At 44.8% G+C, this 16,285-nt stretch overlaps 2 protein-coding genes and 1 long non-coding RNA gene across 21 annotated transcripts in view; 1 reads left to right on the forward strand and 2 right to left on the reverse strand.

The window, feature by feature from the left end:
* Window positions 1-6,141, reverse strand: part of DAGLA (diacylglycerol lipase alpha) — a 95,379-nt gene extending 89,238 nt beyond the window's left edge. For 4 of the 11 annotated variants that reach the window (XR_013990782.1, XM_081021969.1, XM_081021962.1 and 1 more), the window contains exons 1-3: window positions 5,688-5,769; window positions 4,113-4,291; window positions 398-530 (exon numbers count right to left, since the gene is read on the reverse strand). The gene's annotated coding sequence lies outside the window, so the exon portion shown is untranslated. Of the gene's footprint in view, window positions 1-397; window positions 531-881; window positions 897-4,112; window positions 4,292-5,687; window positions 5,770-6,051 lie in introns of those variants that run through there. The other 7 variants (XM_081021970.1, XM_081021965.1, XM_081021963.1 and 4 more) reach the window with 6 other exon arrangements.
* Window positions 5,750-15,952, forward strand: LOC308486047 (uncharacterized protein; the record flags this gene model as incomplete). Of its 9 annotated transcripts, none has more annotated exons than XM_081022363.1 (3): window positions 5,750-6,223; window positions 7,501-7,574; window positions 15,281-15,952. In XM_081022363.1, 3 exons carry the CDS (start codon window positions 5,750-5,752, stop codon window positions 15,339-15,341), a joined length of 609 nt encoding a protein of 202 aa, XP_080878489.1. In that variant the 3' UTR covers window positions 15,342-15,952. The 9 variants fall into 9 exon arrangements, 2 of the variants coding, with proteins under 2 accessions (XP_080878489.1, XP_080878488.1); XM_081022362.1 differs by lacking the exon at window positions 15,281-15,952 and adding an exon at window positions 10,143-10,391; XR_013990905.1 differs by having other exon boundaries at window positions 6,099-6,223; window positions 15,317-15,952.
* The window catches only part of LOC308486125, a 38,594-nt gene continuing 30,508 nt past the window's right edge, over window positions 8,200-16,285 (reverse strand). The window contains exons 5-7 of the long non-coding RNA XR_013990957.1: window positions 13,732-13,884; window positions 10,557-11,164; window positions 8,200-10,202 (exon numbers count right to left, since the gene is read on the reverse strand). This is a non-coding gene — a long non-coding RNA (uncharacterized lncRNA). The remainder of the gene's footprint in view (window positions 10,203-10,556; window positions 11,165-13,731; window positions 13,885-16,285) is intronic.

Consider the following 16,285-nt stretch of genomic DNA (forward strand, 5'->3'; position numbering starts at 1 on the left):
GAACAGCGTTCAGGGAGAAGAGGGGGGGGGGGTTATGCCATCTGGCAAGCTGAAAATCTTGCACTGACTGAAAGATTGCCATAGTGCTACGTTGAATTCATTTCAATAACTGTACCTGTCTTTTCTGGAATATTTCTTTTACAGAAAGTGGGTGGGGGACGTAATTATCTGTACTCATTTAGCATCATTATTTCTGATTCAATAGCAGAAAGTTATGTACCCAGATATTATATCTACATTGCTGATTATTCTCCCTAATTACACAATTGTTTTCAGTTCTTTAAAATGAAAACCATCATTTGTAATCATTTGAGGAACTAGCTTTCTTACTCTCCTCTAAGCTCCACCAATAGAGAAGTTAAACATCCGTTTCAACAGTTATTGTCAGATTACTTACATGACTCTTCAACTTTAAGTCAGTAGTTCCTGCTACAAGCATGTGATTATTTACACTTTCCAGTAAGACTTCGTCCATGTATGTTTTCCTGAGTCAAGTTTTATAAACTTCAAAATCCACAGCTGGGCAATGTCTTTATTAGGATTACAAAATAATAAGTAAGCTTTGTGAAGTGACTGGTTGCATTTAATAGACAGAGAATAGCCTACTTAAGGCTTGCTTCAAAATACTAGACTTTCTGGCATGTGTGGGCAGTAGCTTGTTCCTTTGGCCTAAAGACTATTAGAGCTTAATCACACTACCAGCTTACACTACACATGGTTCAACTATATTTCTGCCATTACAGTGGACTACCCCCAACTCCTATTCAATACATTCACAATATATGACAGTCACCATGCTGTAGAGGAGGAAAGCTTTGCTACCTAGGATGATGTATATCTATCTATCTATAATCTATCTACCTACCTACTTACCTACCTACCTAGGGAAGGGCAGATATGTTTCAACACTGATGACAATGTGTCGCTGTCAAAGACCTAAGAATTAAGGTGGAAGGTAAGAGATTCATAAATCAGTGTACCATTACCACAAGGGAAGGTGGTAGCCTTGCTTGTGTTCTTTTTTTGAAAAAATGCTGCATGAGTAGTTCATAAAATGAGTTTGATATGGTAGTGGTGTCATTTTTACTAGGATTTCACATGTGCTATCTAACAGATTGCACAAACACATTCAAAACAGTGGTTCTATGAGCAAAACTCCTTGTTCCCATACAGAATAAATTACAGTTTGAATGCTTCAAACCACTGGAATGTTTTCAGCTATACTTATACATTATTACCAACACAGCTCACCATACAGATACTGCCTAGCAGCAACCGAAGTAACCAATGAAAAAACCAAATTATGCCAGGTGTATGCTTACCAATACAGGAGTTTATGCTATCCTGTAATTCTATTATTTCCCAGCTGCCACCACTTCAGAGCATTTTCTGCACAATCCGACCACACAGAAGTTTCCTCCTGCTACCCAATATAAAATGCAGTAACTTCTCTATTACACTGGAGTATAGTATCAGAAATCAGTATGTGAGGTCTGTGTGATGAGGCAAACAACTATATATTTGTACAAGCAATCACTTTTTCAGAAATGCAGAAGTGTTGTAGAGATGTAACTGCCTGATGATACACACTTCTCTGTTTTCCATTACAAGCTTGGCCAAATCATTGCTGCATACTCCATCATTTTTCAAGCTAAGCCCTGAAAATAAGGCACAGTCTGACCACCACTTCTGCAACTTCATTTATATATTTTGGTGTAATTGCTGTGGGCATCCACAGGCATGACAAATAGAGCAACTCTTCCTATCCCTTGGCTTTTACTCCAAGTGGAGTATTCCCTTTCTCTCTCCTCCAATTCCTGTGGCATCCCACTTTCTCCTCCCCAGGTGCTACATTTTCTTCCCTCTAGTCTCCCAGATTGTTTCCCTTGCCCTCCTATCCTCTCAGTCATGTATGTTTCTTCTTTTCTTCTGCTAAGATGTTGTTCCAAGCTTTTAATGCTCCCAACCTCCTCCTTCAACTCCATGTATGTTTCATGGTAGGGGAAGTCACTTAATGATGAAGGGGCAGTGAGGACAGCACTTAAACAGAATCCACAGCTGCCATGGGGAAGGCACAGTGGTTCCACTGTCCCCACGAGTGCCATGCTGGCGATGTCAGAACTATGAGCATTGAAGTGTCAAATAGTTTTGAACTTTGCTGTTGCTTCCGTTTACAGTAGTGCCTTTTTCCACAATGAGCACGACTCATACAGCAGACCAGTCTCTGCTGCAGTATTAACACTGCAACACCCCCACAAACATCTTATTAACTGAGTTGGTGCAGGGGTAGTAAGGTCTGCATGGGAGTAAAGGCATTTGCCCTGGAATCCATTTCTCCTCACTTCTAAGGATGGGTGCCCACTGCAGTAACTTAATACTAATGTAAAAGTACATCTTCAGAAGCACTTTTATTTCTTTCTTCACATATTAGAGGGCTTACCCCTAGTACTGAAAATAGATTATTGCAGGGTGAAACCCAGAACAGTTTAAACCTTGATAATGGCACAATTTTTTAGCAATGCGTGGAACCCTTTTCTTTTGAAATTTATAAATTGTCTTTTTCTTTGAAGAAACATCATGGTCAAAGATATGACGTGGTATTGCTAATAGGCAGGATGAAAGAAGGAAGGGTGGGGCTCTGATCAATAAGACCAACAGTAGCTTGCAAGCAACTTCTCTACTTACATCACAGTACAATACAGAAGTAAAGCACGCTAAATAAGGCCCAGCCAACAGCTGAAAATGCACTTCATCTCATGAAGAACACTGAATTTCAGAGTATGGGATGGCTTGCAGCCGATATAATAAAACTATTACCAAAACCCTATTGTGGACTTAGTGGCTGTAGCTTCACCACCAGTGCTGAATACAATTTCACTTTGCAATGAGTGAAAGGGGGGTGGGGGACCTGGGGGGACTCAGTCTTCCGAGCTCGCCTTCAGCAGAAGTTCTGATCAACATAATAAGATTCTATTGGCAGTAAGGAGCTTATCTGTGCTATTTTACAGATGGAGCAGGGACAAAATTTGCAAGGCCTAACAGAAGTATCATAAGTGCTGTTAATCTTAGTTTGGATGAATGTAGCATAATAGGCAATACAATCCTTAACAGTATGACCTCTCTGCTTAAAAAAGGCAAAAATCATCTGTTCCACTAAGCTCATTATTATCACGAGGATGTCTTTGTAACAGATGAATGAAACAAAATGTACATTCCTTAATCAGAAGGTTTGTGAGCCTTGATATCATAGCACACACAGTCCTCAGAATACTCTCAATTATTTATTAAAACATTGAATTTCATGACATGCTCTGTCTAGCAAGACTTTGGTAGAAACAGCGCAGAATTAAGTAATTGTGCCAGGTCATCAAACAAAGGGGGGAGGGGAGCACTTGATCTAAGAAATCACTAGTATATCAAACGTTAACCCATTTACACTCATAGAAAGCAGCTCTATTATCTATTTTCACTGTGAGCAGCACTGTCTTCTCTAGGAATACCTCTGCACATCAACCAAAGAAATGGCATAATCCAGTGCACTGAATTAGCGATCCACCCATTAACATTGTATTCCAAAGTCTTAAAACACATTCACCATTTGACCACCCTTCCCACAGGCATCCTTCACACATCCACAATCAGATCATTGGCTGCGTCTTTTAATAAGCACATGTAATATTAATATAAAATGCCCCTCAAGTGGGTACTTGTCCAGTCCAGATCACAAGCATGTAGAAACACACACCATAGTTGCAACCTGGCTATAGGCTTATCCCCCAATTCCATTTTAACAATTTTTGCCTGTGTCTTGTAAGGCTTTTGAGGCAGTATGTTCCAAAATTTGTCTTGTTCTGATCTCAGTGTGTGACTTCTAGACAATTATAGCCATTTCCCTCCATATGAATCTACCAGGATCCTACAATAAGGGTGCTGAACTAGAATCTGGGAGACTAAGGTTCAAATCCCTACTCAGCTTGGGCCACTTACAGCTTCTCAGCCTAGCCTACCTCACAAGGTTGTTGTGAGCATGAAGCGGGTGTGGGAGAAGCATGTATGCCACCTTGAGCTTCTTGAAGGAAAGGGAGGATATAAATATATACAAAGGACTGTACCTCAATGGTAGAATACATGTTTTGCATGCAGAAGATCCCCGGTTCAATCCCTGGTATCTCCAGCCGGGACTGGGAATGTTCCCGTCAGAAACCCTAGACAGCTGCTGCTTGTCAGTGTCGACAGTACTGAGCTAGATGGACCAGTCGACTGACTCAGGATAAGGCAGCTTCCTGTAAACCTGTGAAATAAATATATCAATCTGAGTCTCTTCTCTGTGTACTCCCTCCAAGAGATGTCCAAAGCATGGCAACAAGAAGACAGGCTTTTTCTGTGGCAGCCCCCAGTTATGGAAAATATTCCTCAGGGAAGCTCCTCTGGTGGTGACACTGTCATGCTGTCAGGCAAATACATATTTATTTTTCCGGGCATCTGGATAGTGACCTGGCTTTTGGTGGTCATTTGGTGTCAATTCTAGTTTTGTATGGGGATACTTATTCTTTAGATGATATTTTGGAAGAATTCTGCAGTATGTTTGCATTCTATTGTTTTAAGGAATACTTTCATATATATTGTATTTTTTGCATTTTATTTATTGCTTGTTAAGTTTCTTTGGGGCTTCCACTGGTTAAGGGATGCAATTCACAATTTTATAAACTGAACTGAACTAAGCCAAACCTAATAATCTAAACATAAACACGATGTCCTATCAAAATGAGGCATGCTTAAATTCTGTGCAAGTCAATGGAACTAAAGCTACAATCCTAAACACACAGAAGTATCCACTGAATTGAAAAGGACTTCTGAGCAAACATGCATAGGATCACACTAAATACTGCAAGGTCTCATTACATTTCAATGTAATCTGAGCACATGCAACTTTCAACAGATTGCACCCAGTGATAATATTGCCTGATATTCAGGCCCAGCAGGTATGTTCTTGTGGAGACAACCCACTCAGATATAAAGGACCAGTTCCTTCCCCCACTCCCTCAAGATATAGAAAGAGTCCTCCTTTTCCTGCAAAGTAAATGCCTATTAATACAAATCCAGCCCCCATAATGCACATGCAAAGGCGAATGACATTTTCTCCTGCAATCCAAGACAGGAACACCAGAATATATTAAGGAAGTAGCTTCAGACCGCCAGCTCCGCCAAGGGCCAGCATGAGCCCAACTGAAACCACCGTGGTGTTGAGTGTCCAGATTAAATTCAGCAAAAACGGATCGTTACAAAACTGCTGTGCCGAAGGCCACAAAATTCCTTCCTTTCCACGCAAGCACGCGCGCGCACATCCATCTGCGCCTGCTACCCGGGAGCCCCAACCCCGGCTTCTCGATTTCCCGAAGCCCAAATGAATCTCGCAACCAGCCCACCCTACCTAGTCCTGGCAGAGGACGCTGGGCGGACCCGGGGGGGAGGAAGGGAGACGCAGCCCAAGGCCACATGAAAAGCCATTGCCAAAGCCACCCGAGGATGCGCTTCCGCCTCCTCCTCCGCCCCCACGTCCTGCTCCTTTCCCTCCGCTCCGAGCCGCCGGCTCTGCCCCGCACGGTCCCCTCCCCGATCAGGGGAAGCGGGCAGAGAGGGCACCTTTTTGGGCAGCAGGAGAGCTCCAGGGCGCGCTGCTTCCTTACCCGTCCTGCTGCCATGCCGGCGGAGCGGCGGTGCCGGGGTTCGGGATGCTTCCCCGTTCACCATGGCAACGGGGCCCTCCACCTCTGGCAGCGGCGGCGCTGCGGGGGCGGGCAGGCGAAGGCACCCGCTGCCTTGCCGCCGCGTTGCCATATGCCAGGGCAGGGGCGCCTCTCGGCTCGCTCCCGCGCGGGAGACGCAACGGCCTCCCTTCGCCGCGAAGGAGAGAGGAGGTGTCCTCCGCCCCCCGCCCCGCCTGCCTCCCGCCCCGCTCATGCCAGGGGCGCGCCTTCCCTCCTCGCCCGCAGCGACAGAGGGGGCACCCGCCCTCCCTTCGCCCCACCCCGCTCTCCCGCAGCCGCTCACCCCTTTGCCGCCGTCTCCGCCGCCGCCGCCACCGGGCCGAAGCCGCAGCCGCTGCCGCCTCCATCCCGGGGCTCGGCAGCCACCCCGCACCCCGCCACCCCAATTCTCTAATGCCGCCTCCGCTCGTGCCAGGGCCGCCTCCGCCCGCCGGGCCGCCCACTGCGTCAGCTCCGTAAGTCCCGCTACGCACCCAGCGGTAACTATGGCGACAGCGGGGCCTTCCTGCGCCCTCTGCTGTCGGGAAGCGCGGGCCTGGCGAAGCGAGCTGGCGAAAAGAGGAGGCCTCGCGGGGGCGGGGGGGGGGCGGCCGATTGCACGCACCTCGGGGCAAAGAGAGGCGGGTGCTGAGAGGGGAAAGAGAAGCCTTCCTTCGCTGCTAAATTCCTAAAACGAGGTTTTTCTTTGCTATGCTCGAGCCTGTCTAGAATCCTTGCCATGTCCCATGAAAGGGACCCTTGCTCTTTAATAATTGGGGGGGAGGGGAGCAGTGGTTTCTCAGTGTCGAAGGAAGAGCTCTCTGCACATGCTTAGAAACCTGTTTATCCTCCTAAATCTGAGGTTAGCTCTGATATGAAAAACAGTTTTCACTCCAGAGCCCTGGCATTAATTAAACAATACAGTAGGAAAGGGGGAGGGGGAGAGAGTTGAGTGGTGGCAGACTGGTGCAATAAGTTTTTTGTTTCGTGGAGGAGTCAGTTTGCATAAGAAGGAGCAGCAAGGGCATAAGGAATGCACTGACATTTGTCATTTGACAATGTGAAATAATCCAGTGCATTTATTGTTCCTTGTGTCTTGAGGAATTTTCAGGCTTGACTGAGAACTACTGAGAACAAGGAAGCATGCCCAGGGGCCAGGATCTAAAATACAGTTCCCAGTGAGCTTCCATATGCTTGTTCCACTTCAGTGGACCTGCAGTTCTGATCACATCTATATAATAATATAATATTGCCCTGCAAGTTGCTTCCCAAATTCAGTGGACCTTTGAGAACAGCAGTCATTCAGTGGAGGTCTTCCCTCAGTGACACATGCATTGGTTACAATCCAATTGTCTGAATTGCTGTAATGTGCTCTATGTTCCGTGATTCTCTTTGGCTCCTGACTCAATATAGTTAGCCTCCTGAAAGATTTACAAATACTTGGCAGCCTCATGAAAGATTCACAAATAGTTACTTTATTTCTGTAGCACAGGGTTGGTTTTTTTACCCAGAGTTCCATGGAACCCTCAGCTTCTGTGAGCACGCCCCAGGGTTCCACAAAACTGTACAACCTCCCACCTTAGGCACTTCACAATCCCCTCTTGTGGCAGGCAGGTAGTCACTCCCACTCGTCCAATCATCTCAAATAATACTCCAAGTTATAATTATTGAGTACAATTACTTGCCTTTGGTTTTTGTAATTGTGAAAGAAATTGCTTATTACTTTTCTTTCTTTCTCTTGCTGTGGAGGCAGGGAGGATTGTTGTTGCACTCCATCTATGACAACAAGTTACAGATGATCCTCTACCAGGAAAACATAATTTCAAAGTAAGTGCTATAGGGCATCCTGCAGCTCTGCCAGTAACCAGGGGCAGAAATCCAGAATGCAGTTTTACATGCTCGTCCACTGTCAGTTTCTGTAGGAAATGTGAGTCCCTTGGGATGGACAGATGACAAGGCCAAGGAAGGGAGGGCCCAGAGCTGCAGAAATCAGCAATGAAAGATTTGGGAAGGCTGGCCTTCGACAGTTCTTCAGAAGTCTTTAATAAAAGGATAAGTTACACATCAACAAAATAGTGACGTCCAGGCAATTGTCCACAAGAAGTTTGTGATGAAAATGCAGAACAGTAGCTTAACAGTACAGGCTTGGGCTTCAAGAAATATTCATTTAATGGTTCGCTTTTAACAGTCAAGAGGTGTGACTTAATACAAGAAATGTTTATTCAATCAAGTAGGGAGTCCAATTGGCAGTATACAAATTTAATAACTAAAATGAACAATAAACAATAAAATACACCAGCAGCACTCTGGAAACAAGTTGTTCACTTAGCAACCCTCCTCCCTCTTTCTTGAGATACTTTGCTATCTCCACTTCCAGATAAATGTTTAAGTGCTAAATTAACTCTGGAAGAAACTACCATCTGGATGCAGCAGACTAAAAAGCAAGGACTTTAATTGAATAAAAGGGAAAGCATTTGAACAGCAACAATATACATCTTTTAGACAGAAATAAGACAGTGGGATCATTTTCCTAGAACAGATCATTAGCTGCCTTGATTCATGTGAATGGGTCTTTCGCTGTGGTTTTGCCTGACTAACCTGGTCTGTAACCAGAGACTTAACAGAAGAAGCTAAGTGGTGCTTATTGCTCTAGAATACTTCTCCACTCTTCGGAATCATAGAATTGTAGCATTGGAAGGGTCCCAAGGGTCATTTAGTCCAACCCCATGCAATGCAAGAATCCCCCATGCACAGCTAAAGAATCTCTAATGGATGGCCATCCAACCTGTGTCTTAAAACTTCCACTGAAGGAAAGTTTACCACCTTCTGATGCAGTCCTTTTCACTGTCTTCCTGTTGTAGTGTCCATCAGAGTTTGGAAGTGGGACAGGAAGGAAAAGCTAAAAGGAGGTTTTCCAGTTTGAATTTGGAGAAAGAAATAAGACATGGCCTATCCCCCACCCTCCTCTCCCAAGTGTATATCTCAGTTCCACCACCTTGGCAGGCCACTTATGTGTGATCATAGGATTGCCCACTTTAATTAAGATCCGGGATGAATGAGTTGCCTGGAACCAGATGCATCTTAGCTCCTATTCAGAAGCAAGTATCAAATCTAGATAAGGGTGCATAGATTTGCAATCTGAAACAACTCCACCCATTCACCATTGCCAGCTCCTTATGCCACCTCTTTCCTGTCAAATCTCTCTTCAAAATACATTTTCCAGGAAGACTCTTAACCTTCACTTCCTAGAAATACTAAGCTAACTGCATTCATAGTTTCCATGATTCTATCTTCCCTCCCTTCTTGTCCTTCCATTGTCTCCCTTTTGTTGAGATTTAGATGGCATGTTCCTTGGGGTAGACTGTTTTGCTTACGTTATAGTGTACATAAAGAATAAATAGGGAATAAACACAGCAGTAACTGCTAGATGCTATTGCGACTAGTACCTTTTACTACACAGGCATTTTATGTTCAGTGCAACTTAGGACTTTTTCTTGTCTGGTTCCTTAAGGAAAGGGCCCATTTGTTAAGCAGCACTTGACTGCTTACATATGCCTCTGCTGCAGGTTTTGCTAAATAAAAGCACCACAGCAAAGAATACAAAATCATGCACTGAGTCACCAAAGGGAATTCTGTTTAGGAGATTCCAGGCGTGTTGGTGGCTTATTTGTGTCTGTTAGGCCTCTTTGCAGCATTGCAACCCACCCCTAATCACATTTACTTAATGTTCTATTGATTTAAATGAAATTTTATTCAGAATAAGTGTACAGAGGACATCAGCCTTTGCATCTTGAACTTGCTAGGACTGCTCAAAGAAGACTGTTCACATTGTCTGTTTTTGGAACCCCCCCCCCCCCCCGTGAGGAATAAATTCTATTTACATGAGACAACAACCACATTTTCAAAGCTAGCGTAGAATGTGAAGCCATGGGTGGCCTTGGTATTAGAACTCTACTTCCAGGCTACCACCAGCAAGCAATCTTAAGGCAGAGGTAGCCAATGGGATGCCCTCCAAATGTTGATAATGCAAAAAGAACACAAGAAGAGCAAGCCAGATCAGGCCAATAGCCTGTCTGGTCCAGCATCCGCTTCTCACAGTGACCAACCAAATGCCTGTGGGAAACCTCCAAGCAGGATCTAAGCATAAGGGAACTCTCCCCTCCTGTGGTTTCCAGTAACTGGTATTCAGAAGTATTAGTGCCTCCTAATGTACTCCAACCAAACCAGCATACATTTTAGAGAAGTTCCTTACATCAGTGATATCACATTGTGATGTAATTCTCTTTTATCAGTTGTGAATACAACCAGTTAAAGGTCATTCAATAATTTTAAAGGGGGGGGGAGAGAGAGAGTACTTACATTCTACTATATCTCAAGAACGTTTAATTTGTTCAGCAATTTCAGCGATCAAAAGTTCTGCATTGAATTTTGCAAGATGCAACTCCACTCCGGAACCTTAGGATGAAGGGCAGGGAATGAATGAATGAATGAATGAATGAATGAATAACACAATGACAACAAGTTAATTGACAGTTTTGCACAAAAGAAATGCTATATATTTTATGTATATCTATGAATATTTTACAGAAACTGTTGAATTTTCATTCGTTTGGTTCCTTTAAATAAAGTTTGTTTTTCAACATATAGAAACAAAAAGTACTGTTTAACAATATAATAGTAAAAAAAAAAAGATAACTCATGTGATAAGCTAACTCATTCTTCTGCATTTAGCACCATAATATTTTTGGACATAGTCAAGTTTAGTGAGGTGAACGAACAGGGCCCTCAGAAAGGGCTGAGCACAGGCACAATATATCCTCCACTGCCAGAGCTTGCTAATGATTCACAGGCGGAATCCTCCACATTTCTTGGCTTCTTGTTGAAGGCCCGCAGTGAACGTCATTTTTGACAGCAATAGACAAGCCCTCTGATAAGGCTCAACCTCCTTGCTCCATGAAACCACCCCGGGCAGATTTCCTTGCTGGTGTCAGTAACAAGAGAAATTAGCTTGTTGCTGTTCCTTACTACAAAATGTGCCTTGCTTGGAGGACTTTGCTTGCCTGAGTCAGTAGGAGCCAGAGATTATATTTCTGCCTGCTTCTGTTAAGCAGCAGCCAAGATTGGCGAACGGCCTGGTTTGCAGTGTAGAGGCTGCTGTCTTGTCGCATGTTGCTACTAGTTTGTCAACTAGGTTTGCACAAAAGCTTGCACAGCCCTGTGACTTGCATGCAAAAAACATAACAAATGCTGAATGCTTGCTGCCTCTCTCACTAGTGGAAATTGAACCAATGACAGCTTTTTACCTGTTTGTTCTACCACCCACGCTGATACCAAATAAGGTTTCAAGGAACACTTATTCATCAGCGCCATCTTCTGGTAAACCAGGGAAACATCAGATTGGGCCTGTTTTTTTGCTTCTGCAAAATGAATACGAAAATTATATTTAAAAGAAAATAAGTTGTAAACCATGTCTACTGTCTACCAGCCTCCAACCCCATACTTGGTGACTATTCTGTAATTCCCTATTAGATGGTATTATAAACCATTAGTGCGGATTTGATATCCGCCCCCCGGTGCTTTTACTGGTATTTTCTTGATTTAAAATACAGAGCAGATAAAGCAACTCTTTTAAACGGGGCAACATTCAGACCAACTCTAGGAAACTGCTGGAGTAGGTCTTGGCAGTGGCACCATCAGGGCTCAACTCTGGGGGCAGAAGACCAGAACCTCACTAGCAGAAGGAGCAAGATTACTGCCAAATGCAGTAGGACTGGCTTACCACATTTTGAAGTGGGTAAAGTAATAAACATAATGATAACAATGTCAAGAGGACCATCTCTTAAGTTTCGAGTCTAAAATTATCTATAATTACAGTCTTGGGTGATGCTCCAGTTTTGGCAGCCTCCCCCCCAGCCCTCCCGCCATGCTGGGCTTTGGGAAGGAGGCGTTAGGGCTCTGTCAGGGTCCTAGAGTCCTCCTGTCTCCTTCCCAAAGCTGAGCAACTACTAACTAGATTTTGGGAAGGAGGCAGGAGGACTCTAGGCCAGGGGCGTAGGAAGGGGTGGTCCGCCCCGGGTGTCACCCTGAGGGGGATGACAAAATGGCGGTCGGTCGAGGGCTACACTCACTGTAGGGCAGCTTAGGGTGCGCTGTTGTTATGGGCACCTCGAGCACAGTCTGTATCGGCGCCGGACATTCACCGTCTGTATCAGTGCTGCGCATGTGCCCCAGGCAGTTTGTCCCACCCCTGTGGGTGGTTTGCCCCGCCCCTCGACACCCCGCCCCAGGTGCCAGAGAGCCTTCCTTCGCCACTGCTCTAGGCCCCCGACAGAGCCCTCACACCTCCTTACTGTACCTGGGCAAGTGCTTACCAGGCACTCTGCTCAACGTCCAATGCACTGGACTGGTCACACTGCTCTAAAACCACCTCTGCCCTCCCCCAGGTGTTGGGTTATAGTTTAGAACTTGCTCCATTACAGTGGTCATTGTAAGCAAGTGCCTCTTCCATTACTCAGCCCACCAACAGCAACAGGATTCACAGCAGCTATAGAAATAAAGCACTATCCCAGCCTGTATATGCCAGAGGCCAAACCTGTCACTGCTTATCAGTCCTATCAAACTTTACACTTGTGTCACTTGCTTCAAGCAATATTAAATAATTTGCCACTTGTTGCTGGGAATTCTGAATTATTCCCACCCTGCTGTGGCTTCTTACTATAGGACTGTGTCATTTCTTCTTCTTCTTCTTCTTCAATAAGTCATATTGCCAGTTGCAATTTAATTTCTTTTTGTACTTTAATATTGTACAAATCTTCAGGATCAAATATTGATGCTGTTCCACAATTTGTGTCCTGATTAAATGCTATAGAACTGTGCTTTTATCACCTTACATCAAGGATTATAGCTTTTATTTCCTGCCCTTACAGCTGTTTTCTGGAAATAAAATATTTTATTCCCTGGCAATTCTGCAGCTGTGAAATATGTTTCTATAACTAACTGCTTTTGAAAATATGTAAGGTATAAATATATCAGTATAAAAGAGTGGTCGGAAACCTGACCCGCAGGCCAAATTCAGCCCAGCAAGGGACTCCATTTGGCCCACAAGACTGTTTCACACAAACTACACCCACTGGCAGTGCACCTGATGTCAAAAGCAGGCAGGACGTCCCATCCCATCAGCTGACGGGTGGTGACTCCAAGCCCACTAGATAGGCTGTACAACCAAGTTCTCCATGGGCAACTTGATCATGTAGCCAGTTCTTGCAGAAGACAAACTTGAAGTCACCACTTTAGGTGTCCAGCAGCACTTTAAAGCACAACGCAGGGCTCTTTGCAAGCCATGTGTCCTGCTTTGAAGTCCTGGCACTCATCACCTGATGTCATGTGACTGACAGCTGTGAGGCTTGCGAGCCGTGGGAAACACCGCTCCTATTATAAAACTACATGCAAGTACTCCTACTCCAATGAGTACTTCTGTTGCTATGTAACATTTACTTAAAACTCCAGTCATACTTTATAGCTTGGTATCGATGCAGTGTGGTGACCTTTGACCTTAGCCAAGGTAAGTAAATCATGTAATGTTCTTCCTGCCATTTGTCAGACATTAAATCTTGCTGCAACCGATTTTGTATGCAGCAGAAACCATTTCCAGAGGAGTAGTTTACTGTGTTGTGCTGTGTGCACATTTGTGGTTAATCTAGCTCCAGGGCATTCCAAACTGCTTTTGTTCTTGTTTTAGCCCATGTGCACACAATGCTAGTCAGGATCTACAGATATCTTGGAGTTTCTGCTAAAAAGAACCCTGCATTTTGATGCAGTTTCTAACTTGGAAACATTGCTTGTTCAATGTGTGGTGCATGAATCCCAGATGTGTACAAAGAATACATGTGTTGGGGTGGTCCTAAGTCTATGACATCAGCAGGGTGTGTGTAATCCCACTTCCTACCTGCACTTTGGAATCATTCACTTCTGGCACTCTACTCACCTGTACTCCTCCCTGTGCCTATCAACCGTCATATAGTTCATTTCTCATAAGCATCATGAGCAGACAAGGCAAGTGCCATGATGGAATCTCTCCCTCTTTCTCAGCCTTGCTTCAGCCAGAGCACATCTCTCCTGGGACTTCAGGCTACTGAACCTACATGGGAGAAGGTGGAAATGTTTAAAGCACCTGATGAAGCTGACCCTGTCTGCCCAATGGTTTGTACACAAAATAGGAGATTTCAAAACACACCAAGCCATTCCAATGTGCATAAAAGGTAAAGGTACCCCTGCCCGTACGGGCCAGTCGTGCCCGACACTGGGGTTGCGAGCTCATCTCACTTAAGAGGCCGGGAGCCAGTGCTGTCCGCAGACACTTCCGGGTCATGTGGCCAGCGTGACGAAGCTGCTCTGGCGAGCCAGCACCAGCGCAGCACACGGAAACGCCGTTTACCTTCCCGCTATAAAGCGGTACCTATTTATCTACTTGCACTTAGGGGTGCTTTCGAAGCGCTAGGTGGGCAGGAGCTGGGACCGAAAGACGGGAGCTCACCCCGCCGCGGGGATTCGAACAGCCGACCATATGATCGGCAAGTCCTAGGCACTGAGGTTTTACCCACAGCGCCACCCGCGTCCCCCTCCGATGTGCATAAAGGTAAAGGTACCCCTGCCCGTACAGGCCAGTCTTGCCAGACTCTAGGGTTGTGCGCTCATCTCACTCTAGAGGCCGGGAGCCAGTGCTGTCCGCAGACACTTCCGGGTCACGTGGGCAGCGTGACGAAGCTGCTCCGGTGAACCGGCACCAGAGCAGCACACGGAAATGCCATTTACCTTCCCGCTATACAGCGGTACCTATTTATCTACTTGCACTTAAGGGTGCTTTCGAACTGCTAGGTGGGCAGGAGCTGGGACTGAACGACAGGAGCTCACCCCGCCGCGGGGATTCAAACCGCTGACCATGCGATCGGCAAGTCCTAGGCGCTGAGGTTTTACCCACAGCGCCACCCGCGTCCCTTCCTATGTGCATAAAAGGTAAAGGTAAAGATACCCCTGCCCGTACGGGCCAGTCGTGTCCGACTCTAGGGTTGTGTGCTCATCTCGCTCACGAGGCCGTGAGCCGGCGCCGTCCGAAGACACTTCCGGGTCATGTGGCCAGCATGACGAAGCTGCAGCTGGCGAGCCAGCACCAGCGCAGCACATGGAAACACCGTTTACCTTCCCGCTATAAAGTGATACCTATTTATCTACTTGCACTTAAGGGTGCTTTCGAACTGCTAGGTGGGCAGTCCAATGTGCATAGAGGCATGCAAATTCAAATTGAAATACAGTGAGGCAAAAATGGCCAAAGTTCTCAAGACATTGGTCTGAATTAAAAAGCTTGTCCTGGTGCTAAAGCTGATCAGTGTGAATGTGCCACACTCTCTGTTTTGGTACACTAATTCTATGTTTCCTTCCATAGGCACATGAATTATAATGGCATGTTTCTCACAATACCTGATTTTAAATATCCATATTAATCTCATAATGATAGTTTACTTCTGTTTTGTTTACAGGAAAATGAGTAACTGTCACAATTTTATTTTATACAGTCCAGTAATCTGCTTGTGTGGTTAAAATGCAACAGATTTGGGATTCAACTCAGCTTCGTCCCCTGCAATCAAATAATATTTTACGATCTGTATGAGACTTTTTATTTTTCTATATAGATTTAGATGTCATCTTCTGCTACTGAACTAATACATGAAATATGTGGTGTTGATAATATTTCCAGAGCATTGGTCTTAACATTCCTATTCTCCTACTTAACAGACTTATTTTGAGAATGGTCTGTTGCAATTCTTAAATTGTGTTACTCTCAAGAGGAAAATGTCTGATTGCACTGCAGACATAAATCCATGCTCTTGAACTACTGGCTGATTCTATGATGCTGAAGGTAGTAAGAAGGTATTAATCATTCAAACAGCATTTTTAGATTTCCCCTGTTGGATGCCTGGAGTGGAGCAGGGTGGTAAAATCTTTGCAAGTCCAGTTGCAATGCTACCTACATTATGCATAGTTGCCGGCCTTTTGCTTCTAACCAGTTTTCTCTACTGGCCGCACTTGGTAATTCAGAGCACACCAGTTGCTAATAACTCTATAGACAAATTGATCCTTTAGCTATTCTTCAAACTCTGAGTCATGCTAAACATAGAGTGCTAGCCACAGAGGCTTAAGTATAATTTTTTTTTTAAAAAAAAAATATTCTCCCTTTGGTATTGTCCAATATCACAGAAATCTGTAATTTTTCTGCTAAGACATTTCCCTCAGATAATTAACATAGTTTAATGAGGATGTTAGACACTGGCTTCTCTTATTGCTCCAAATTGCATATACACTATTGTTAGAAGTGAACTCTTGGGTGTTTCAAGGTCATCCTAATTATTCTTGGTTCTACACTGCACTACTTACAATTCAGGCTTACTCAAACTTAGCCCTCCAGATGGTTTTGGCCTACAACTCCCATGATCCCTAGCTAGCAGGACCAGTGGTCAGGGATGATGGGAATTGTAGTCTCAAAA

Source organism: Podarcis pityusensis (genome assembly GCF_964106645.2).
Source record: "Podarcis pityusensis genome assembly, chromosome: 1".
NCBI lineage: Eukaryota > Metazoa > Chordata > Lepidosauria > Squamata > Lacertidae > Podarcis > Podarcis pityusensis.